The sequence below is a fragment of the Rousettus aegyptiacus genome, unplaced genomic scaffold (assembly GCF_014176215.1).
Source record: "Rousettus aegyptiacus isolate mRouAeg1 unplaced genomic scaffold, mRouAeg1.p scaffold_m13_p_11, whole genome shotgun sequence".
In the NCBI taxonomy this organism is placed as follows: Eukaryota; Metazoa; Chordata; class Mammalia; order Chiroptera; family Pteropodidae; genus Rousettus; species Rousettus aegyptiacus.
Genome location: NW_023416286.1, coordinates 77842788 through 77867747, shown reverse-complemented (window position 1 = coordinate 77867747; position 24960 = coordinate 77842788). Strand labels below are relative to the sequence as shown.

At 29.8% G+C, this 24960-nt stretch overlaps 1 protein-coding gene across 2 annotated transcripts in view; it reads right to left on the bottom strand.

Moving 5' to 3' along the window:
• The window catches only part of KLHL1 (kelch like family member 1), a 266430-nt gene that overhangs the window by 149570 nt on the left and 91900 nt on the right, over window positions 1–24960 (bottom strand). For both annotated transcript variants that reach the window (XM_016122531.2, XM_016122532.2), the window contains exons 3-4: window positions 20176–20312; window positions 881–1077 (exon numbers count right to left, since the gene is read on the bottom strand). In XM_016122531.2, the coding sequence (XP_015978017.1) occupies window positions 881–1077; window positions 20176–20312 (334 nt within the window). The remainder of the gene's footprint in view (window positions 1–880; window positions 1078–20175; window positions 20313–24960) is intronic.

Below are 24960 nucleotides of genomic sequence, written 5' to 3'. Positions count from 1 at the left end.
CTAAATATTTTCCTTTAGTGCAGGAGTTCCTTGGAGTTTCTGAAATCTAATATTCACTATACTAACACATTAAAATATATACTATAATTATTATTTTTCTCTGCCGATGATACAGACAAAGCCATACCAAACATAATATGCTATAATTAAAAGTGTTAGTCAGCTTGGACTGCCATAACAAAATACCATAGATGGTGACTTAAGCAACAGAAATATCTCATAGTTCTAAAGGCTGGAAGTCCTAGGTCAAGGTGTAGGCTGACTGGATTCCCTAGTGAGGACTCTATTCCTTCTCACTGTGTCCTCTCAAGGTAGAAAGAGAGAAGAAACACTCTCTGGTGTCTCTTATAAAGTTGTTAATCTCATCATCAGGACCTACCTCATCTAAATCAAATTACCTCCCCAAGTCCCATCTCCAAATATTTTCATATTGGGGGTGGGACTTCAACATCAAATTTTGGTTGATGTGACTCAGTCCATAGTGCAAAGAAAAGTTTGCTGTTTTTTTTTTTTTTTTTTTTATGGCATAGACTGCTAGCTTTTCACTAGGGAAAAAAAGAAAAGAAAAAAAAGGTAGTTGTGGAATTAGATGTGAAAAAGATAGATATGGCAGGAACAATTAAGAACAATTCACTTGAAAAAATTTTACAATCCCAAATAGTCAATATCTATATCTGTATTGCCTATAAAATGTAAATAAAGCCAGAAAACAATAAAATAGTCTATTATATAATGTCTTACATTGTATCTCCTAATACAAAAGTGCCAAGCATATGAAATTTGTGTTAAGCTTTAAAAAGTTATTCAATACAATGACAGTAATTATTTTAACCTCTGATAATACAGCAGTCTATATTATTAATATACTAAAATTCCTTACCATTGTGTAGCTGTGAGCCACCTTCATTAATTCAATACATCCTTGAGCATCTGCAAATGCTCGAATTCCTAAACAGTTAGATGGATGCAAAAGCTTCATGAGGAAGTGGCAGCAGACTTCTACTACTTGAGGAAGCTGAAGAAGGCATGCTGCAGCAAGAAGGTTTTCAATGGTGTCTTCCTTTAATTCCAAGCAACCTAGACATTAAATGAAGAGGATTATGAAATTCTGTTTACAACGTGAAAAACACATACCACTGTTTCTCAAAACATTAGGCTACTCTGCTAGAAATAATCCGAACATAGATTGACAATCAAAATAAATATAACTCTCTAAATGGCAGTAACTTTCTTAAGCATGTTGCTTTTAAAAAAAATAAAGTATAGTTAGCATACAATCTTATATTACTTTCAGGTGTACGAGTCATTTCATATTTATATACCTAACAAAGTGATCACCATGATGTCTAATAAGCATCTGTCACCATACAGTTACTATGATATTATTAACTATATTCTTTATGCTGTATATTAAGACCTTGTGACTTTTTTTGTAACTGGAAGTTTATATCTTTTATTCCCTTTCACTCTTTTTCACCCATCCCCTAACCTTCCATTCTGGCAATCATCAGTTTGTTCTTTGTATGCACGAATCTGTTTCTGTTTTGTTGTTGTTGTTGTTGTTCATTTGTTTAGTTTTTTATATTCCACACATAAGTGAAATAATATAGTATTTGCTCTCTATCTGACTTATTTTGCTTAGCATAATACCCTCTAGGTCCATCCATGCTGTTACAAATGGCAAAATTTCATTCTCTTTTTATGGCTGAGTAATATTCCATTGTATATATTCACCACATCTATTTTACCCATTCATCAACCGATGAACACCTAGGTTGCTATCAGATCTTAACTATTATAATTAATAATACTGAAATGAACATGAGTGCATATATCTTTTTGAATTAATGTTTTTATTTTTTTTAAGTAAATATCCAGAAGTGAAATTACTGGATTGTATCATAGTTTTAAGTTTTTGAGGAAATTCCATACTCTTTTTTATAGTGACTTCATCAGTTTACGATCCCACCAGCATGCACAAATATCCCTTTTCTCTGAATCCTTGCCAACATTTGTTGTTTGTTTATTTGTTGATAATAGTCAATTCAACAGACATTAGGTGATATCTCATTGTGGTTTTAATTTACATTTCTTCGATGATAAGTGATGTTGAGTATCTTTTCATATAACTGTTGACCATTTTTATGTCTTCTTTGGAAAATATATATATTCAAATCCTCTGACCATCTTATTTCATGTAATGTTCAAAATTATCTAGTACATAAAAATGCAATTTCACTTAAAATATCTGTATCCACTTCATTAGAAATTATGATGGTTCTTTTGTTTTCAATTTAAAAAATAGGAGAGAGAAATGGTTTGCAATACATTTGTACAAGTTTAGTAGAGCATAGATTTAAGTTTATGACAATATATGTGTATATAAATATGAAATACCTATGTACAAATAATGAATATATTATATACATTTATATATACACACATTGCAGATTGCTAATATATTTAATTCAATATACCTGTGTTTATAATTATCTATAATTTCTTTTTCTTTTTGGTCAATTATCCTAACTTCAAAAAATAAGCTCTTTGGTGTCTTTTTTATTTTTTCTAACTACTGAAATAATTTATTCAAGAATGGAGCTGTTTCTGGAACTTTTAGAGAACTCATCTTTGTAATCTGGACTCAACTATCTGAGGTTAGATTTTATTAAACAATTCAATTTATTTTAAATTGTTTTAGTCTCATTCAGATTTTCTATCAGTATTAGTGATCTTTTTGAAATCATACATTCTCAGAAATGATTTATGTCATATTATTAGTTTTTTAGCCTGGACCACTACTCTTTACTAGAAATATCTTCTTTCATTTTTCCTGGCCAGATCATGTGTTAATATCATAGCACAGGTCAATGGAATATGAGCAGAGGCCAGTGTGGTACTACCACACCAAAACATTCATAATGCGTGTGTCATTCATGTCCTCTTTCTCTTTTTCCAATTAATTAAAGATGACATAAAACCTTACTGGATGGAGGATATACAGGAAATAGGTAGCCTGAATCCCTGAATAACTTCCCGGAACTAATAGCTGTATATAGAATACTCAAATAATAAACTCTATATACTTGATACCTAGGGTTTATTTCTTGAGTATTATTAAATATTGAATATTATTATATATTTATTTATTTGTAGTTTTATAGTTCTTACAGTCCGATTTATTCTAAATTGAATTATTTTATTTTAATTAGACTATACCTATGATAGTGTTTAAACCTTACGTAATAGAGATATTTTAATTTATTTGTGAACTTGGAAGACAGGCTGCACTAAATTTGAAACTCAAATGTAAGACTATATATGCTGTCGTTTAATTGAAATTTAAAAGTGCACTCTTGGAACTTATTTTCTAATTTTGAATACTACTATATTTTTTCTTAGATTTCACCTTTTTTCATCATGAACATTTTTATAACATAGTAGAGGAGTTGTCTACTTTCAAAATTTCATCTTTCAAGGACAGAATATTTATTGAGAAAGATCTTATAAATGCAATACTTTTATTTTTTTCCACACCAAGTTTATTATTCTGGAGTTTTTTTAACCTGTAATAATCTGCAAGAATAATACAATAGAGAACATATAATTTTTACCTAGCTTCACCAAGTGCTAACATTTTGCCATATTTATGTGTGTTTATTTATGCTATCATCGCTGAACTGTTTAACGGTTACTTTCAAACATTATATTTCACTCCTAAATGTGTCAGCAGGTATCTCAAAGAACAAAAGCATTCACACTCATGACTGTGATACAGTAGGATCGCTGTAATGCAAATTTCCACAAATGTCCAAGTAATATGCTTTATAGATTTTATTTTCTAATTCAGAATCTAATCAACGTTCACACATTATATTTATTTTTTATGTCTCCTTTGCATTCTTTAATCTAGAACAGTTTTTTAGTCATTCTGTTATTCATGACATTTGTATTAGCGAAGAGTTCAGACAAGTTGTTTAGTAGAATTCCTCAATTTAAATTAGTTGTAGCATTTCATTATGATTAGATTTAGCTGAAACCTTTTTGAAGGGACATCATAAAGGTGATGTGGTACCATTTCAGTGCCTTATGTAGAGAGGCTCATGATGTCAGTGTGTCTGTCCCCATTGTTGCTGGTATTAAATTTGGTACCTTATTTAAGACAGTGTATGCAAGATTGCTTCATCTTAAGGAAACACTATTCTTTGTATTTCATACATAATCTATTTGATGAGAGATAATGTTGCCTTCAAACAAGACATTTCACTCATAACTTTACATATTTAATAGATAAAGACTATTATGTTTTATTTATGAGTTTCGCTGAAAGAATAAGACAGCAAAGGAATCTAAACATGCTTTCAAGAGTAGCAAGGGATTTAATGAAGAAAAAAAATCAGGTAAAGTGGAAACAAAAGGTGAAAGGAACAGCGAATAAAAGCAAAATTAAACTACTTTTTATTATATATTAATTTCCAATGAGATTAGTTATGTAAAGTTTAGATTTGATATAAAAGAAGGACACTATCAGTAGTATTAGTTAGAAATAGTTATTCCAACTTCCAAGATTTCAATAAATGCACAAAGACACTACTGTTCAGATATTAGCAACTAGTAGAAAACTGAGTATCTTAGTTTAATTCAGCAGAGAAGACATTTGCCTCTATGATAAATAATATAAATTGCGATAAAATTCTTTGAGGTGTTTATATTTCACATTATCAATAAATTATTACTCAATAATAATGTCCAATAAAATTTTTATCTAAAATTGAAGGATTCATACCATGTTAAATGATTTTTAAGACAAATTATATCAGTACAGTTATTTATATATGTATATGTTAAGATTTATGGAATATTATAGTAAGCACCAAAAAAAAACTATTCTACAAATGACATAAATCTACATTTTTATATTGCTTTAGATGATATATGAAATGTGTACCTACATCTATAAAATATATATATAATAGAGGAGATAATATGAATACATTAAAATGTATTATTTATATATTCAAAATATTGTTATGATTTAAGATCTTCGGGGAAATTTTACCTAAAATTTTTGATTAAGATAGAAAAAAAGATGTCTGCATGCTTTTTAGCATAAAGCTTGTGAAAATCAGATAAAAGGAATAAATGCAGATGGCATGGCTTTTATGAATTCCATTTTACTGTGATTTCAGAATATTGGGAGAGTGACTTTCTTTAGTTTTAATAAACCAATTGTTCTCAGTAACGCCATACAGAAAAACTTAACACAGTGGGCCTGATTGCTATCCTTGAAAAACTCTGCTTGCAATATTTGCCTTTGACTCATGAACTTAGATTTCAAGAGATTTCTCACAATTAATTAATGCAAATGGCTCACTGTACATAAACTGTTGTATAAACAAAATGCTATATGCTGAACCTTTGTATTCCTTCCAAGAGTTTGTAATTTTGGTGTATGCTAAGAGGCTATCTATGTGATCAACAAAAAACCCAGTCTCTGAGTCTCTAATGAATTTTCCTGATTGGCAACAATTCACATGCTTTGTCACAATTCATTGCAGAGGAAATAAAATGTGTCTTATATGATTTCATTGGAAGGGGATCCTTAGAATTTACTTTATGCACTGTTTCCCTTTTGGATTGTGCTCTATATCCTTTTCCCATAAAAAAATCATAGCCATTGGTGGTGGCTGTGGTGGAAAATCTCGAAGATGTCCCAAAACAGCAGTCTAATCAGTGTTGCCTGGGTTGGTTAAGTGCAATGTGGGGTTGGTTAAGTGCAATGTGAGGTATACAGTATACTGCCAAAAGATGCAATATTATTAAAATTTCAATTCACCTCAAATTAATCTATAGATTTATTAAATCACATTCAAAACTAGCAGACTTTTTGTAGAAATTACAAAACTTATTTAAAATTTATTTGTAAATGCAATTGGTCTAGAATAACCAAAACAATTTTGAAAAAATAACAAAGTGGAAATAATAACACTACTAGGTTTTAAGACTTAAAACAAGCTACAGTAATTACAATTGATTGGTATTGTTCTAAACATAGACAAACATCAATAAAAAACAAGCAAGAGCCTAGTAATAGAATATTCATATACAAATAACTAATTTTTGCAAAGGTAATTCAATTAAGAAAGGTTAGTCTTCGAGCACGTTCTACTATTATAGTCAGATGTCTATGTACAGAAACTTGTATTTTAATCAATACCTAACTTAAGATATAAAATTTACTTAAAATGGGTCATAGTCTTAAATGTAAAACTTAATCTTCTATAAGAAAATACTGGAGAAAATCTTTGTGGCCTTAAATTAATTAAATATTTCTTAGATAAAACATCAAAAGCAGAATTCATGAGAAAAAAATTGTTAAATTGAATTTCGTAAGTCACTGCAAGTGACAATAGTAAAGAAACAAAAGAATCATTGAGAAAAATATTTGAAAAATCATATCTGATAACCATATGTGTCTAAATATATAAATAAACTCTCAATAATAAGAAAAAAAGTAAAAATAGTCAAGTGATCTAAATGGACACTTTGCAAAAGCATATGGATGAAAAATGCTCAATATTATTAGTGCTTAAGATAATGCAAGTTAAAAGCACAATGAGATATCACTAGACACTAAAACTGCTGGTGGGAATGTGAAATGGTACAACCATTTTGAAAAACAGTTTTGCAGTTTCAGCTCTCAAATGACTTAGCCATTCTACTTCTAAATATTCACACAAGAGAAATGAAGGAATCTGTTGTAAGCTTTGTACAGGAAAGTCTCTAGCAGCTTTATTTTGTAATGGCCAAACACTGAAAACGACCCAATGTTCATCAGCCAGTGAATAGATAAACCAATTATAGTATGTATCTATTCAATGGATGCTACTCAGTAATAAAAGGAAAGAACTATTGATTATGATGATTTTATAAACATGGTTAATTATTCAGAGTGTGAAATAATTAGGCTGAGAAAAAAAATCAGACAAAAAGTAAACTCTATAATACCATTTAGTTAAAATTTATAAAAATCTAAATGAATCTATTGTGACAGAAATCAGATCATTGGTACCTGAGAATGGGGTAGATGTGTGGAGGGGCAAAGAGATGGATCATAAAAGGGTGTGGAAAACATCTAGGGTAATGACATATGCATTATCTTGATTATAGTGATGGTTGTATGGATATAAGCTTATGTTGAAACATCAAATTGTATACCTTATACATGTATAGTTTACTGTAGACCCATTTATTAATTAATAAATATGTAAAAGGGAATACTCAAATATTAACAAAAGTATTTGAGTTGACTAGTACCTATAAATATTACCTGAGGGCTTTAATTCAAACTTTATTCTAAAAATCACAGAGATAGGATATTATAATTTGAGACATTGTGGGTTATGTGTTAATTTTGTTTTTCTTAAAGCTTATAATATATAGAACATGTTGTTGTCAGAGAAACCTCACATATGCTCATCATATTGACCATGATCATCATATTGTTAAAATAATCTTATAAGTCTAAACCTAATTTATAAAAAGGCATGTGTGTGCACAATTATATCTTTATCTTTCCAGGTCAACACTTGAAAAGTGATACAGAGGTATAACGTCTGTGTGATAAGCTATAAGATATGTAAGATATTTGTAAAAACAAATAATTATATAGTTCAAATTCAAATACTGGATCTATTTCTGTACTTTATGATAATTGCACCTCTCCTTTTGTTCCTGTAAAACATTTTTTTTTTTTGAATTTTCACAGGTTATCTGTAGACAAATTTTAAGAAGTTACTTGTTGGTAATTCTCAATGTAAATTTGGAAGATATAAACATTGTTTGTTTTGAGGAGTTAAAAATGTTCTATTTTTTCCAACTTGGAATACATCCAATGAAAGGATCCATTTGTAAAAGTCAGAAGGCACAAATGGAATATTAGTGAATGTTGAGCTTGAATGAACACAAATTGAACTACCTCATGCATGATATATTTCTTTATAGCTATAACCTGGCCATTTCACTGACTTATGGTAAAAAGGCAAAAATCTGCCAAGTATTTGACTTAAAACCGAACCCCCACCAAAAAAAAAAAAAAAAAAAAAAACAATAACAAAAAAAGACATGAATACTGTGAATGAAAAAAAAAAAGGAATTTTAAGCTTTCATTCAAAGTTAACTTTGAGGCATAATGTTCTCAAATGGTTTTGAGTTTGCTAAGAGGAAAATTTTACCTGTTTTTATCCTAAGTGCCATAGGAAATTGGCTTAAAAATATCTCAAACCTAGATGAAACTTGGACACCTAAGGAGTTCGTGAAAATAGTAACAGAAAACCTTCAAATTTTTTCTCAAATAATAAGAAAATACTTATTATCTTTCTTGACAAATCCAGATGACGGTTGTCTCCAGAACTGAATAATTAAAAGGCTCAACACATCATCAGGAAATAACCATCATCTCAAGTGACTTGCTGTTCCCCTCATGGTTGTCAGTTTCAAGCTTCAGATTCAGACAGGAAAACACTCATCAAAAGAGGAACTACTTTTTCATGTATATTTCTTTTGCATCAGTGAAGAAATCTTTACTAAAAGTTCCCCAAAAGGCTTTTCTCTATGTTTCCTTGGCAAAAACTGTATCTTATGACCATGCCTAACTCAATAATTACCAATTGGCTAAAACCCCGATGACTGATTTTAACCCGATATAAGTAAGAATTTTAGAATTAGAGTAACCTTCCCTGAAACAACTGGGGGAATAAGAAGAGAATGACTTTTGAATAAGGTACGCCCAACGTGTGCTACATTTATCTACAGTCTCACTTTAAGTGCTAAAGCTACTGAGTGTTCCAAACATGTATAAGGAGGCATAAACTCTGATTTTCTATAAAAAAAAAATAAATTTGCACTGTAATAGAATAAAAATATGTAATATAGAATGAGGAGGAAAAAGTGAATACTATAGAAGACTATAAATTTATGCTGTTCTATTTAACAAATAGTATATTAACTATGATATATAACCATATTTAATTTATAAACCTAATTACATTGAAAAAATGTGTTATCATATAAGTGCAAATCTGTGTATAAAACCCATAAAGTAGATTAAATATTTTTGTATATCTATCTCTCTATCATCTATCAATATTTTTATCTATCCATCACCTAACAATCTAACATCTATCTATCTTTAATCAAAAAAGGAATCACATCATTACCACACTAGAAATTAACACAAAATTAAAAATTTATATTTGAGTAATTCATAAGGAAATAAAAACTAAGCTTTGTTTCTTAGAATACTTTCTGATTCATAAGAAAACATAAAGATTGTACAAAGATTTCTCATAGAGCACATACTTGTTTTCCTCAGTTATTAACATTTTACATTACTATGGTACATACACTAAATTAATAAACCAATACTGTTATACTTTGATAAACTAAAGTTTATATTTTACTCGCATTTCTTTCTTTTTTTTTTCTTTTTTTTTGACTTAATGTTCTTTTCCTGTTCCAGAATCCCATGGAAGATAATACATTTCATTTAGTCTCCTCTTGGCTAAGGGGGGAATTTTTAATCTGCCTTGAGAGGAGATTAATTATATTACATATGTGATTTGAAATTCTACATGGCAGGTTTGCATATTCTTTGTCATTTATTTACTTAATAGTTATTTTATTAACACATTCTTAGGTTTTTTTGAATGTTTCCAAAAAAGCCAAGGAGTTAAGGTAATTTGGTTTATATCATTTTGTTTTTAGTAGGATTATATGTCTTTAACACATGAAATTATTTATAATCTACATGCCCAGATAATATCATTTAAACTTAAATCAGACGAAAGGAAAAACAGTTCTGTAATGTGCTATTCCATCCACTTTTGGCATATTAACAAGAATGTGTAAAATACACTATATAATGTCTTACAAGTCTTTAAATATTCAAAAATATTCCTCTCAGATTTTAATATCAGAAACCTGTTCAGTTTGAGAAAAATATCTGTTTTTTTTTTTTATAACATAAGCAATTATGTTTTTTTGTTTTTTTTTTTGCTTTGGTGACTGAGAAACTAAAACAAATTGGTATGTCATTTCTAAGAATGTAAACATAATCTTAAGACATTTACTTATGATATAAATCATATCATGGTGTTGTGAATTTAAATTTGAATGCACTTCTCAGGTCTTTTTTTAAATTTGAATTTCAAATCTTTATATACCATAGATACTTAGGAATGAAACTAAGACCAAAGTAATAATCAGATTTTTCTTCCTATAGGTTCTACTTTAGTCAGCAAAATAGAGGGGAGATTGAAAGGTGTATGTAAATATCACTTCTCCCTGGCCAGATTTTACAGCAACAGTATGGAGGAGCATGTTTCCATAGAACTAGTTTGAATCAAAGTTATCTACAAAGTTGCTTCATCTTAGAGTACTTAAATATTATATGCACTAACTTGGGTGGTTGTGATGTGGAAAAAATCAGTAATTTGGATATTGTGTTCTGCCCAAATTGGTAGTTTTACCATCCTACCTGTGCATATGGCTGTCCTATTCACTTCCTCTGTATTCCAGGGCTTCTAAGTTGCTGAATCATTTGTTTGTTTGTTTTTGATTAATAAACCATTTTTTTTTTTTTGGAGCATCATCTTGGCTCTCAAAACATGCTTAATATGTTTCCTTATTCCCTTTCTGTTATCATTATAGGTCATTTTCAGAGACTGCCACTTTCATTTTCTGAACACAATAATTCACATTTTTCTCTAAATCTTCACATTTAACAATCCATATTCATTAACAATGTTTCTTAGCCCCAGTGAACTAGAAGTGCAACAGTCACAAAGAGTTACTGAGGGTGTATATATATCATTTTCCAATAAGTGGGAAATCCTTTCTCAAAACACTCCCTAGGACATCCAGTTATATTACTAATGCCTTGTTTTCCCTCACTTACGTATTTTACTTGAAAGCCATTTTAAGCCATTTTGTAAAAAGGAAAATTAAATTAATATAAAAAATGAGGTTTGTCTTTGAGGTCCTAAGCATGTTTTTCTTTAACATAATTTGATAATAAATAGCTTGTCAAAAAACTTTAAAAGTACTTTATTATTTAATTTTTGAATTAGTCAAATTTACTTGTTAATCAAAAATATCCATTCATTGGAAGGTAGACTATATAGCTCAGGAAAACACATGAAAATAATTAATGATATATGTTTCAAAATAAATTATTTTGTAGTACTGAATGTATCAGAAATGAAATTGTTATATATTAAACAAATGTGAAGTGATTTTTACAATTATTCTTATACGATTGACTAATACTACTAGTCTTTAAAATTTCTTTTTCGAGTTTTTATTCTGCATTATCCTCTCCTCTTACTACTCTTAAACATTTCTCTAGAGGTGAGAAACATAGATCAGACTTGGGTGAATGACATTTGGCTAGAATATCTTCTCTGGTCGAGGAATGTGAAAGAAGTGTAATAGTAGCTGCAGTGTGCCTGAGAAGAAAGTTCAAGCACACAGTCTAAAGGGGTCAGGGATTACATATTCCTTTCGGGTACCCTGAGCATGCAATCCACCTCTGTTTGAAATCTGCTTTCTCTATTGGGTAGCCCTTACCAGTATTTAAAATTTAAGTGCTGAGGGCTCTTATAAATGTTCTTTCTCAAGCATGAAGGGGAAGTAAACTCAACAAGGATGGCCAACCAGGCGAGATAGGAATTTATGGAAGTCTTAAGAAGAGTACAGTGACAAGGATTGTTTTGTTTGGTTGTTTATGTTTGTTTGCTTGTTTATAGCTTTTTTTTCTCAAATGCTATCTGCAAACAGGATCAGTTCTATTAAATTTTAATGAAAAATATTGAGAAATAGTTAAAACACAAGTTAAGTATTATCTTAGAAGGTATGTATTATTTAGAAATATATATAAAGGGTTTCAGTTTTTCCAACTGCTAGATAAAGCTTAATATTGTGAGACATATTAAGATGCATGTGAAACATCTTGAAAATGTTAAATAATAACATGTGTAGTGTTTTCTATAATGTGTTCTTTTATATAAAAATAATAAAAGAAAATTATATTTAAAATTACAAAGTTATTAAGTTGTGAATGTCCAAGTCTGAGGATAATATTTTAAATAATGCTATGATCAGTTACAAATAATTCTCCATTTGAGAAGCATCTATATCACTTTTCTTAGATTATTTATGATTCGTGTAAAAGAAAATTAATTGTTAGAACAATTATATTTGATGATGGTACTACATCAATGGAAGGTCACATTTTTCACTCGACGTGGCAGTAACATAGGTATATATAAGCAACCTTACCTCTCATGTTAATCAGACAGAAATTTGAGTAACTTTAGAGTTAATAGAAAGAATACTAAAATGTCATTGAGAAATTGGACCATGATTTCATATCCATGTAATTTTATTGACCCCCATACTAAGGTGTTTTCATTTCTGTATATGACAATAAGCTTTGACTAACTGAACATCTCCTTATGTGACTGTGGATAAAATGAGTTAAGATATACTAAAATAATGAATATAATACATGATAAAAATACATCTGAACTATATAAGGTAACAAAATTACAAATATGCATTTAAAAAAAATGTACCACTAAAAATGCACAGAATCACACATACGAATTAGAAATCATATTGTCATTCTGAAGGATATGATAAATTACATTGAAAATTAATGTTTGATGAACAATATTCCCTCTTAGTTCTCAGTCTTCATCTTCACTTTTGTAACAAATTTTGCAGAGAATTTATAGAAATTTATAAACATGTTTATTATGAATAATTATCATAATTGAATGCTTGCAGTATGTTAAGCATTATGCTAAACCCACTTAATTTTATTAGTTCATTTACTCCTTAAAACAATCCTCTTACTTAGACATTATTAGACATTCTTAATTTCTCTTTTCTATAGTTGAATGATCTTAAGACTCCATAAAGTTATGCCATTTGACCAAGATCTCAGACTATGAAATAGAGGATCCCAAGGGATATAATCAAAATTCTTAATAAGAAATAAAAAATAGGTACATGCCAATTCAAATAAATGCTCAAAATGAACACTAGGCTACTCATATCATGATAAGTTTTGGTTGACTGTCGGTCCTGGTGGAGGCAAAGGAAATCCCAGAGATTTCTTATGTTAAAGTCTACACACTACACTGTACTGCTCCTCCTATACAACAGAATCAAGTGTATAGATATTTTGGGGTAAAGGTGAAATAATACTGAGAAAATATAGTCATATAAGATTAATGTACAAGAATACATAGTATGTTTCTTTCACAGTTAGTATGGTGGTATATGATTCAGTTCCTGTCTTCCTCGTACTCCAAATAGAGGAAAATGTAAACAATTTTAAGACTAAATAACAATAAAATAAATTCAAAGCAGATTTTTTTAAGGAAGTAAAGATAATTATCAGATGAGACCTGAGAGATTTTCCTTTCTTGAAAATTCAGAAAGTAACCATGAGTTACCATGCAGAAGAGACATAATCCTTTCTATATAGCTAGTAAATATTAAATTTCACATAGCTATTTCTCTTTTGGTTTGCCTATAAAATCCCATAGCATAAAGCCAAAATGCAGTTCAATAACAACAAAAAGTTGTACAATAGTCACTAAATATACATCACTTTCAGTTATTTATTTGATACAATAATTTTCCCCAAATTAGTTTTATATTATTTAATGTTGCACATGCACATGCACACACACACATGCACACACATACACACATACACAGCTTTTGGTTAATTAGTGGAAAGGTAGGGATATAATGGCAATATACACCAGATTTTGAAATTGCATTGTTATTCTTTTTACTTTTTTTCCTTAATGAATATATAGGTTATTTCAACATCTTATGAAAATTTTTAAATCAATATTTTTAATTAATAAGTAGTAATAATATATAAAACCAATCTTTAAAGGTTTAATTTATTAAATTGAGAACAGAATTTTCCCATCTAGTAAAAGCTCTAAGTTTAAAACTAATATTCTGCTAATGTGCTTGCATAATTCATGTCACTTGAATTAAACCAGTAACAAAAATGAAACAATAATTTACTTTTAATTACAATAAAAAATTCCGAAGGGAGTTTATAATATTCTGAATAGGCTGAATATATTGATGTATACTTTTCATATTAAAGCAGAACATTAAAAATGTCAGCTCCTATGTGTGTGTATTTATTTCATTCAAATGTTTGGCAGTAAGCAGAAGCTATCTTAACATTCCTTAACATGTACTAAGTCTTTAATTAAATTCGGTAGCACAGAAATCTTTTATTTCTTTAAATGAAGAAGTTAACATGTCAGTGTGATTAAAAACTTGCTATTTGGCAGTTTAATTTTCTACCCTCTTTTTAATTCCAACGCTAGATGGACAGCTTCCTTTATTTAAACCTTGTCCTTATCAGTTCTCTATAGGACCTGACACTTTGCTAGTAACCCTGAAATCCCATCTCCCATATTTGTTCGTACTCTATTGCTTTATGCATCGATAAACACAATATATTTTCAAGTATGTCAGGGTAGTAGGGACTATGTAAGAGACAAGTCAGAAGGAAATTTCTATCAGTCCAAATACAATGTTAAAAATACGACAAACCCTAGAGCATCCTTTTCAATTATAATACATTCTCTTTTTTATTTTCACAATGTAATCATCAATTTGGGGCTAGAACTGAAATATATATGGGAACAAAATCAATATGTTAGCCCTCAAAATTTGTTTTATACCATTCCCTAATGAAGGAGTATTAGGCTATGTACATCAGATCTATGTTATACAGAAGAAAGATAACAAAGGATAACTATTTTAAATTCTAAATCAGAAAGTCCCTTAAAGACAGAAAATATGTGTAATTCACCATACTATCTTTCAGAGCCCATCATAATGTATGGCACATAGTAGGCATATAGTGAAACTTAAGAGACACACTCAATGCATTCACAGGGCAAGGGACTATTAGGCATCAATATGCTTGAATTGTAAAGCACCATTCCTACCTGCAGGCAGCTAGCATTCAGTTGGGAGGAAGCATGAATCTGTAGTGAGCCACTATATAGCAGTATAGGAGTCAGTTTAAGCTACTGAAACTATTTTGAGGACAAGATAGTTATAAACCACTCCAAAGAACTCAATCATAACACATACTACACAAAAGGATCTCAAATTCGGATTATTCAATTTGTATTATGACATTTTATTCCAGTAATAGACCAACATTTTACTATTGATCTTTGTCAGGTTACTTAATCTCACTGAATGAGCTGCATTAAGAACTTCAGAAGTTCTTAAACACTGATAAAAAAATTTCCCATCATGTTAATTCCAAAGAGACCAAAAAAGTCCTGATACATCTCATGATGATTTTGTCAATGCTTATTTGAAATATTAAATATATAATTCTCAAAAAAAAGTTTTGCTGCCTCTGTTTTGCATCACATAGTTAGCCATAAAAAATTGTTCATCTGTAAAATTTAAAATGTTCAAGATGGAATTTTGAAAGTCCTATACATCTCTAATTCTCTAAGCAATTTAAAAGTAGAATGATGAGAAACCATAAACATTTTTTTTCTTTTCTTTTCTTCTTTGATTCCATGCTTCCGAGATATTCTATAGAACAATTTCAGAATAACTTTGACTTTATTATTCCAAATCACAGGCTTTAAAAAAAATAATATCTCAGATCTTTTTTTAGGTAAGTAAAATTACAGAACACAGACTCTGTAATATGCAGGAAAATGTTTTAAAAGCTGTTAAGTCTATTCGAAACTATATAACTATAGAATGCCACCAAATGGATAGTGATACATAGTTCTTAACTGCTTTTGAAAACAAAAGTAAAAAACTTTTTTCGCTATACCCTGTTCTAATAATTCTATTCATTACCAATTTCTTTAAAGGTTTATATCATTCTAATTTGTATTGATCCAGACTTAATATTTTATCTTCTAGTCCCTAGTGTGACCCTCCTTATGCAATAAGTGATCAAATATTTTTAACTAAATTATGATTTGATTTTGAAAAAAATAATATACAATCTTGTCATTGTATATTCTCTAGATTACAACTAAATATTCAAATTTTCATTGACTCCAGTTATAAAAGGGCACTATACCAGGACCTTGAATAACATCATTTCATTCAACGTTATTTTGTTATAATTTTGATGAGATGCCCTTTTGGAACTTAACTTTTGTTTATATCAATTAGCTTATGCTAAACTTAGTTTCATTTCATGTTATTTTACTTAGAGTCACAGACCCTATTGACGATGTTAAGTGAGGACTTAACTGTATTTTATAACATGCGCTGTTGCTTAAATGGGTCTTTGTTCTCTATGAATAACTTAAGATCATACTCAGATTATCTAGTGAAAAACTTTGGAAAAAGTCAATAGAAAGTTTAAAAGAAAAACAAATATTGAATTTGTTTAAACATCTAATTAAGAATTTAGAAAATAATATAAACCTCATATTAAAAATACAATTAATTCTAACACCAGTATAAATTTTCCTTTTTCTTTCCATTCCTGAACTATTACAATGTGTTTTAAAAATTGATCTTATGGAGCTTTTTATTTTAAGTAAAGAAGCTAATTTTGTGTATTTACGCTTCGTACTTCCAAGAAGGTTTTCTTTAATGGTGTCAAAACAAAGACTTGGTTCCCTTTGTTATATCTTACATTTTGCAAGTATTAACCTTTTCATCATTATATCTTAGTCCTTTAAAAAAATTCTGTTCGCTTTGAACTATTACTACCACTGCACTCACTCCTTGGTACCCAGGTCTCTCCTCCTGTTTATCAAAAAACAAAACAAAACAAAACAAAAAAACCTCCCAATATGTGCTTTAGCTTCTATTAAAATTTTACCTGGCTCCTGATCCCATTTTTTCCTCATTTTAATTTGCTGGAGTAGGAGGAAAGTGGGGTTATTAGAAAATTGCCTCCCATAGCTTACTATGTATACATTTTTCCTATGTGAAATTCTTTAAAGGAGGAATCCTCTTGAAATTAAAGATTATTAAATTCTATAACTATTGATGCTTATGTCAGTCAAAAATGCATTCTAATCTAATACTTTACCCATTGCTTCTTTTTCTTTTTTTAAATTTAATTATTAGTTTCAAGTAGATAGTACATTGGTAGACATTTATATAGTTTATGAAACTGATTGCTCTTTCTCTCCTCTGGTTCTCCACTTAGCCATTACATTAATGCTGACTGCATTCCCTATGCCGTGCTCCCCGTTGCTTCTTTTTCTTAATTTCTAAGTTAATGAAATAAATTAGCTACATATGGTTTATTTAAACCTTACCGACTTTCCAGATCTCATAAAAATTTTTCTTTTGAAATCATTTGAAAGTACTCTTATCCATCTCTATTGAACACACAGCTAACAGTTAACTAATAATTCTTGACATAGTTGATCCTCCTTAGTTGTGTCAAAGCCTCGCAAACCTCAAAATTAAAAAAAAAAAAAATTTTCAAATGGCTGATCCTCTACGTTCTTACTGAGCATTCATTTTCACTCTTTTCTGCGATGCATTTATTTTTAGTCCTCTACAAAGAAAAGTCTTAGAGATCAGCCGGCAAGATAGATAAGTAGATACATATACAGATACCTCCTATTCATCCCTTTCTATAGCATTGCTCACTTGATCTCTTCTATTGTTATAATTTGTGACATAGTATGTAGCAAAAGACAGGTACGTATTTTATACTATGCCTAAAATTCCCCCACTATTGGCTTGTAAATTATTTTTTCATCCAATGCATTTTTATAAACTAACAATTAGAAATTTATCAACCACTAGGAAGATATGGGTATCAGAGCAAAGGCCAAAGTGTCAGTGCCAACCGAAAGGCAGCTTTGTATCCTGCCTGCCCTCTGCAAAGTAGAGCCAAATCTGGGTCAGTATATTCAGCAGGAAGTTTTGAAACACCTTCCAACTTTGCGCTGCACGATGATGAGTGTCTTTTGACCTAGTTTTGCACATGAGAAATGCAAGGTTGTCAGGCTAGGAGTCTGTAAGTGTTGGATCTATGCCTTGCTGTTGCTAGAAGGATTCCTAAACTGTAAGCGTCAGGATTTGTTTCTTTCCAAGAAATAATATGGTTATGTTTGCTATCTCTTTCCTGGGAGGCCGTGACTCTTTACTATTATTTCAGATTGTATTCAAATTGAATTTAACTAAGATGGTTTTGCTGCTCCCTCAGCTTGATTCCAATTAGACAGGCTTCTTCTTGACACGAGGCCTTTGACCTCTCTTTTTTTTAGAGGTTTTACCTTGGAAAACTTGTAACTGTAACTTATTTCTCTACCCCTTTGAGAAGTGAATCATTTTAAAATCTTTTTGCCAGTTTTACAACCAAGAGTGTTTTTCTCAAGGACTAGGAACCCATCCCTTTGAAACGCCAACATCAAGGGAGAGACAGCACCCTTGTCTCAGCTTCAGGAGAGGCTAGGAGCACAATTGGAGTGGGTACTTTACTCCAAGTTATAAAACGAAACTCTATCATGAAGATAGGAGAAAGTTTACTTTTCCTTTAGGCAAAGCCAATTAGTAAACACAGAGATGGCCTGTGTTCTCTCTCACCCCAGCACTTAAAAATCCTTCCCCACTCCCTGTTTCAGCAAAATTAGGTAAAGACTGAGTTCTGACCTCTCTCCCCTGTTGCAAAAACCTTGAATGAAGACTAGCTTACCTGCTTAATATTGTCCAGCGTAGTTTTGTGTACACAAAATGTAATTTTAAGATTACCAAGGCTGGAAAATGTCTCTCTTTCCATCATGTTGCTGCTCTGAGGTTCAGCACATTGAATGTGAGCATTTTCCTTTTCAAAGAGGCTTCATTTACTGAGTTAAGTGTTATATTAGTGTCAGCAAACTCCTCTCTATGATAAGCCAAATCTTTAAAGAGGATAGATTCCCACTAGTTCTACAGTCTTTCATTTGTAGAGGCTAATCTTTACAAGAGCATCTCTTATTTCTCTGTGACCAGAAATTCTGCAAAAACACAGTTTTTTAAACTAGGGCTCTGCTTCTTGGATAATCAGGCTCTAGCCTACCTTTATTTCCTTCACAGGATTGTATACCACGATCAAGAATTCAGGCAAAAGGAACCACATACCATTTCTAAAAAAACATTCATTCATACTATCTGCTTCTGCTACTAACACACGATTTTATTATGTCTCCTTTTATCTCACGAATCTTGAAAAGTTATTAAAATGCTTTAAATGAATGTGAACCCTGATAATGCTCTGAAAAACAGGCTTTAGGCCTTTTAACCCCCTCTTAACATTTCACATTACATCATCTTTATTCCCTTGTCTAATTCTTTTCTCCATTTAAACCGTGAGCTTCTGGAGGGCAAAAACATGTCTTATTCATTAGTTTATTCTCCAGAGATAAAGCTAATACTTGTACATTAAACAGCATTCAACATGTTTGTTAATATAGCAAAATTATTTGAATGCACTAAATATAATAGGGTGCAAAGGTCAATAGAAGATGTCGATCTAGAGGATCAGAAACAAACAGCTTTAAAACCTAGTGATTTTCATAATTATAAATATTTTCATTCTCTCAACTAAGTTTATAGAGTTCACATTAAATGTTCTGTGAAGGCTTTAACACATTGAGAGGAAAAAAGTTATTTGAACCCATCATTTGCAAAATGAAAGAAAATTAGAATCTATTTCTTTTCCTAATGCTATAGCTATGAACATAAACAAATTCTAATTTGATCATTAATAACATTCCTGCTCCTATCACAAGCTCATTCACCTATTTTATTTTTATAAGCCAGTTTAAATTCTTTGTGGAAGGAATTAGGTGTGTGTGTGTGTGTCTGTGTGTATGTGTGTGTATATGCATATATATATAAAAAATTAGGTATATTATATATAATTAGGTATACACACACGCACACATAAATATATACATTTATGATTCCAGTAACAAAAGAAAAAGTAGTCTAATTTTTCTGTTAGTCTTTCAGTTGTGAGAAAAAGGAAAGATACCAGCTGTGTTTTTCTTTAAGCTTTAAAACCTATATTAAAATTATATAATTCACAAAACATTAATGTGAAGCTATAATTCATTACTGTACCTGTATATGCAAATTGAACAAGATCCCAGAGGGCATTGGGGTCTATGCCTTCCATCTTAATCTCCTCTTGCTTGGCTTCACAAACATCACTTGTAAACATGGCAGCAAAATAGTCCGAGACTGAGCTCAGAACAAGCCTGAAAGAGTCAAAGAATCTAATTTAGGTCATGAATGTAAAGTATAAAAGTGCTAAGTGGCAATAATGCAGTGTAAAGGAATCTATGTATCTGTCATCTATCTATCTGTCTATCTATCTATCTATCTATCTATCTATCTATCTATCTATCTTTCTATCTATCATCTATCATCTATATCTATCATTTATCTATCTATCCATTTAATCATCTATGTATCTACCTATCATCTATCTATTAATCTATTTATTGCTTTATGGATGTACTTTTAAAAATTGATTTGGGAAATTCTGCTCCAAACTCTGGTCATAGAACATTCTCCTACATTTTCTTCTACCATTTTTAATACATTTCTCCTTTAACATTCAGTTCTTCTATCTTTTAAAATAGGAATCCAATTCTATTTCTCTCTACATAGTCGCCCACTTTTCACCGCACTATCCACTAAAGAATTCGATTTGCCCCGGTGAATCGATGGTGCCACCTTTCTGAAGGTGTGCGGATCTGTCTCTGAGATTTATATACTTTTTATGTTTATTTTCCTGGTCTTATGCCAATATAATATTTTATAGGTATGATAAATATATATAAACATATATAATTAAATACTGTGGGACTAAATATGCTTTTATATCCAAAGAGGCAAATCCTCCTTTTATTTTGTTTAATTAGTAGTGGAATTTTATTCTTCGTATAAAATTTAAAGTAAGTTTGTTAAATTCCTCATATAAATCGAATAAAATTTTAATTAAAAATGAACTGAATTTCTGATTTTATTTGAGAACGTTTGCTATATTTATGATATAAAGTTATTCAATACAAAAGTATAAAATATCTCTCCATGTATCTAGGATATTTTGTCTAATTATTTCTATTTAAATTTTAAAGTATTTCCTAAAATTGTCCTGTGCATTCTTGGTTGACTATTATATGCTTTAAGGTTTGCTAGCATTGTGTACGGTAACTTTGTTTTAAAATATCAGGTTTTTTTAGTTTTTCATTGGTTTAGAATTTATTAGTTGAAAGTTCCATAAATTCATGTTTCATATAACACATTTACTGAATTATCTTACTAGGTCTTTTGATTTTGATATTTTTTCCTCTATGTAGATGATTATGTCATCTGCAAATAACTTCCTTTTACCTGTTCCTGTTCATTCTCAATAAATCTTTTTCTTTTGTTTTCTTAAAATCTCATTCAGGACCTCCAGTGTCGTGTTAAACAGTAGCTGTATTAAGGAAGAGCCTTTGTGGTTTTCTCTGTCATAAAAGGAACACTTTTAAAGGTTCTTCTTTTAGTAGGATTGTTTGTTGACTTTATTGAGTCAGGAAAACTCCTTTTGTTTCTAGCTTTGCTAAACACTTTTATAATATATGAGTGTTAAAATTCATAAAAGGCCTCTTTTTTTTTCCGAATCAAAATTATCTTTAAGATTTTTCTATTTATAGATATAAGGGAAATTAACCTATAATTTTCTTTTCTTCTATTTAGTTATCTGTATCTTGAATCAAGATTATACAAACCTCATAAAATAAGCTGGCAGCTTCAACTCTTTAATTTTGTATAATAACTTATAGAAGAAAGCAATGAATTTTTCTTTTAAGATGTTCTAGAATTTATCTGAAAAAACATTTTGGTTTGGCTATTTTGGGAAAAGATGACATTTTAATCTCATTTCTATTATTGAATAAGCTACAAGACTTATTTATGCGCTCTATTTCTTCATCAACTTTTGCATTTTACATTTTAAAAGAATTTACCCATTTTATTTAGGTTCTAAAATTTATTAATGTATATTGTTTATACTAGGTTTAGTTCTTTCTACAAATTTATATTTCTTTTTTATTTGCTCCATTTGTTTTTTGGAGGGAGTTAATCTTTTGTTGTCTTTTGTTTTATCTCACTCATTAACATTTTAAGTATATCTTTTTCCAGGTGTATGTGTGCATAATTTTTTTAAGTGGTTCTCTGGAGTAGGGACCAGAATTTTTTCCTCTGTAAAAAGCCAGGTATTAAGAATTTTAGACGTTGAGAGTCATGCGTATAGTCTCACATACTTTCTTTACAAATTTTTTAATTGATAAAAAATACAAAAGTGAATTTTAGCTTATGACCCATACAAAATAAGATGTACACCATATTTGGACCCTGTATAGAAGTTTACTCTCTCTGTCTACATGTTACAATATTGATCTTTAACATCTTAGCATCAAATATAATTATATTCTACGAATACTGTAAGAAACTTACAATCTCATAATTCTGCTTACCCCCTCCTGTTCAGTCAAGATAATTTTTAAAGAGTATACATATGAAAGTAAAAATTTATTTTACATTTATCCTTTGCTTTTTCTGAGGCTCTTTATTTATTTCTGAAGAAGTGGGCTTCAATATGGAAACAATATCCTTCAATCAAAGACATTTCTTTAGTATTTTTCATAGTGCAGGTCTGATGACAATAAATTCTCCTAGCTTTTATTTATATAAAAATGTCTTTATTTCGCTGCATTGAAATATCACATAAATGTGATTTTCACTTGAGATAGAACTCCAGATTGAGAGAATTGCTGTTTTACTTTGAGACTAGAAAAATAATATTCTATTATGACCCAGAATCGGTTTTTTCCAACAGAAAATCAGATTTATAGTTTATAATTGTTTTCTTGATTTACTATGTCACTATCTCTAATTGTTTTTATTTTTTTCTCTTTATCTTAGTATTTTAGCAGTTTAACTTTGATATTTCTACTTGCGGTTACTTAGTATTTACTCTGCTTATGATTTTCTGGGCTTCCTGGAGCAGTGGATGAATATTTTTGATCAGGTTCAGAAAATTATCTGCAAATAGTTTCTAATTTTTTCACCCAATTCATTTTCCAATTCTTTCTAGGATTCAAATTACATATATGTTTCAGTAATTAAGAGAGTGTCACAGATTGTTAAGTCTCAGGTCATTTTTCTCTTAAGCTTTCTTTTACCCTATGTTGTACTATGGATCATTTCTAGTGACTTGAATTTTTCCAAATCTTTCCTGATAGTCTCATTTTCTCATTCATTATATTCATCTTTTTCTATATATATTTTAAATTGTATTCATGGTTGTTTTACTGCCCTTTACTGATTATTTTAACAGCTAGATCATTTCTAGGTTAATTTTAGTTGACTGATTTTACTCTTGACAATGAATTATATTCTCCTGCTTTTCCCATGTATTATAGATTTCAGTTGTATAATGGATATTGTGCCAAAAAAAAAGTTAAGACTAAAAAGGGAATATCACTGTAGTTTTTAATTATTTTTTAACAGCTTTTTAATAGCTCTAAAGAAAAGAAAATATTTTATTTTTTTCTGGTGATTTTTTGTTGTTTAAACAAGAAGGAAGATTTTTCACGAGCTTTAATATTCTATGTGGAAATATAAATTTAAGAAACATTGAGTAAAACGCTTAACAATATATCATGATTCTAAAAAAATAGATAACTTAAAAAAAGAGTGCACTGTACTTAAGAGGTGTGTTTTTCACAGTTGTTTGAATTAAAAATTCTGAAATTCTTTCTGTTTAGAATGATTAGAGGAAATTAGTACATTCTTGAGGATCATCAAGAAAAGATTACTCACTGATGGAAAATAGAGTTACAAATATAGACAGGGAGAAGACTAAATAAAAACTATGATGTCAGATTAAAATCAAAGGTATCAGTGTAAAATTATAGTTCCTAATATTAAACAAATGGAAATACTTAATTTTTGTGTACATGTATAAGAGCGTACATGTGTGTACACTAAGGGCTCCTTGCTAAAAGAACAGACCACAGGACTGGGACAAGAAAAACACAATGACCCTGAAATATCCATTATTAAATAAGTAAGAAAATGCTCAAAAAGTGATGGAGATATGTCAAAAAACTAAATACAGTGCTTACATTTGTAAACTAAGCAACTTGACAGTAAACTCTGGATGTACTTTTCTTTCTAAGGACATTGTAAGGCAAAGGAGAGGATGAAAGGTTAATACAGGGCTCTGTAATCTAAAAGTTTTCATGATTTGAATCAGGAAATTTTTTTCTATATTATTTATTTTGCAGTTATTTCTGCTATGTATTTTATTTCTGTATAAATTAAGAGTATGGTGAAAATTAACTTTCACTAAGAGAGATAGTCCTTTTAACTAAAAAAAAGTCCTTCAACATATACTTTATGCATTTAATAAGTACTTTATATGAGTGATGATTTTAACTATTCTATTAATATTAATGCCTATGGTGATAACATGTTAAAAATATTTGAAATTATCAGTTTGTGACACATTTCATTGGGCAGTTAGTAACTAAACTGTCAACTCTGTATATACTCAAAGAATAACCAAATAATTGAGACACAGATATCTTAAAATATTTATTATATACCAATTCAAAAAATTGGTTTTATCATAGGAACTAAATATAACATTGTATGATGTGAAAACAAATTGTAATAAATCCAAGGGATATATATCTTTTCTAGAGCATAAGAAGTATATTGACATAAAATTAACAATTTTGATCTTACACATATGAAGTCTTGATTTGCAACAGGGCTGCACCATATAGAGATAAATATTATGAGAACTATAGAATCCAATCTTAAATAATTGCATGAAATCTTCTCAAT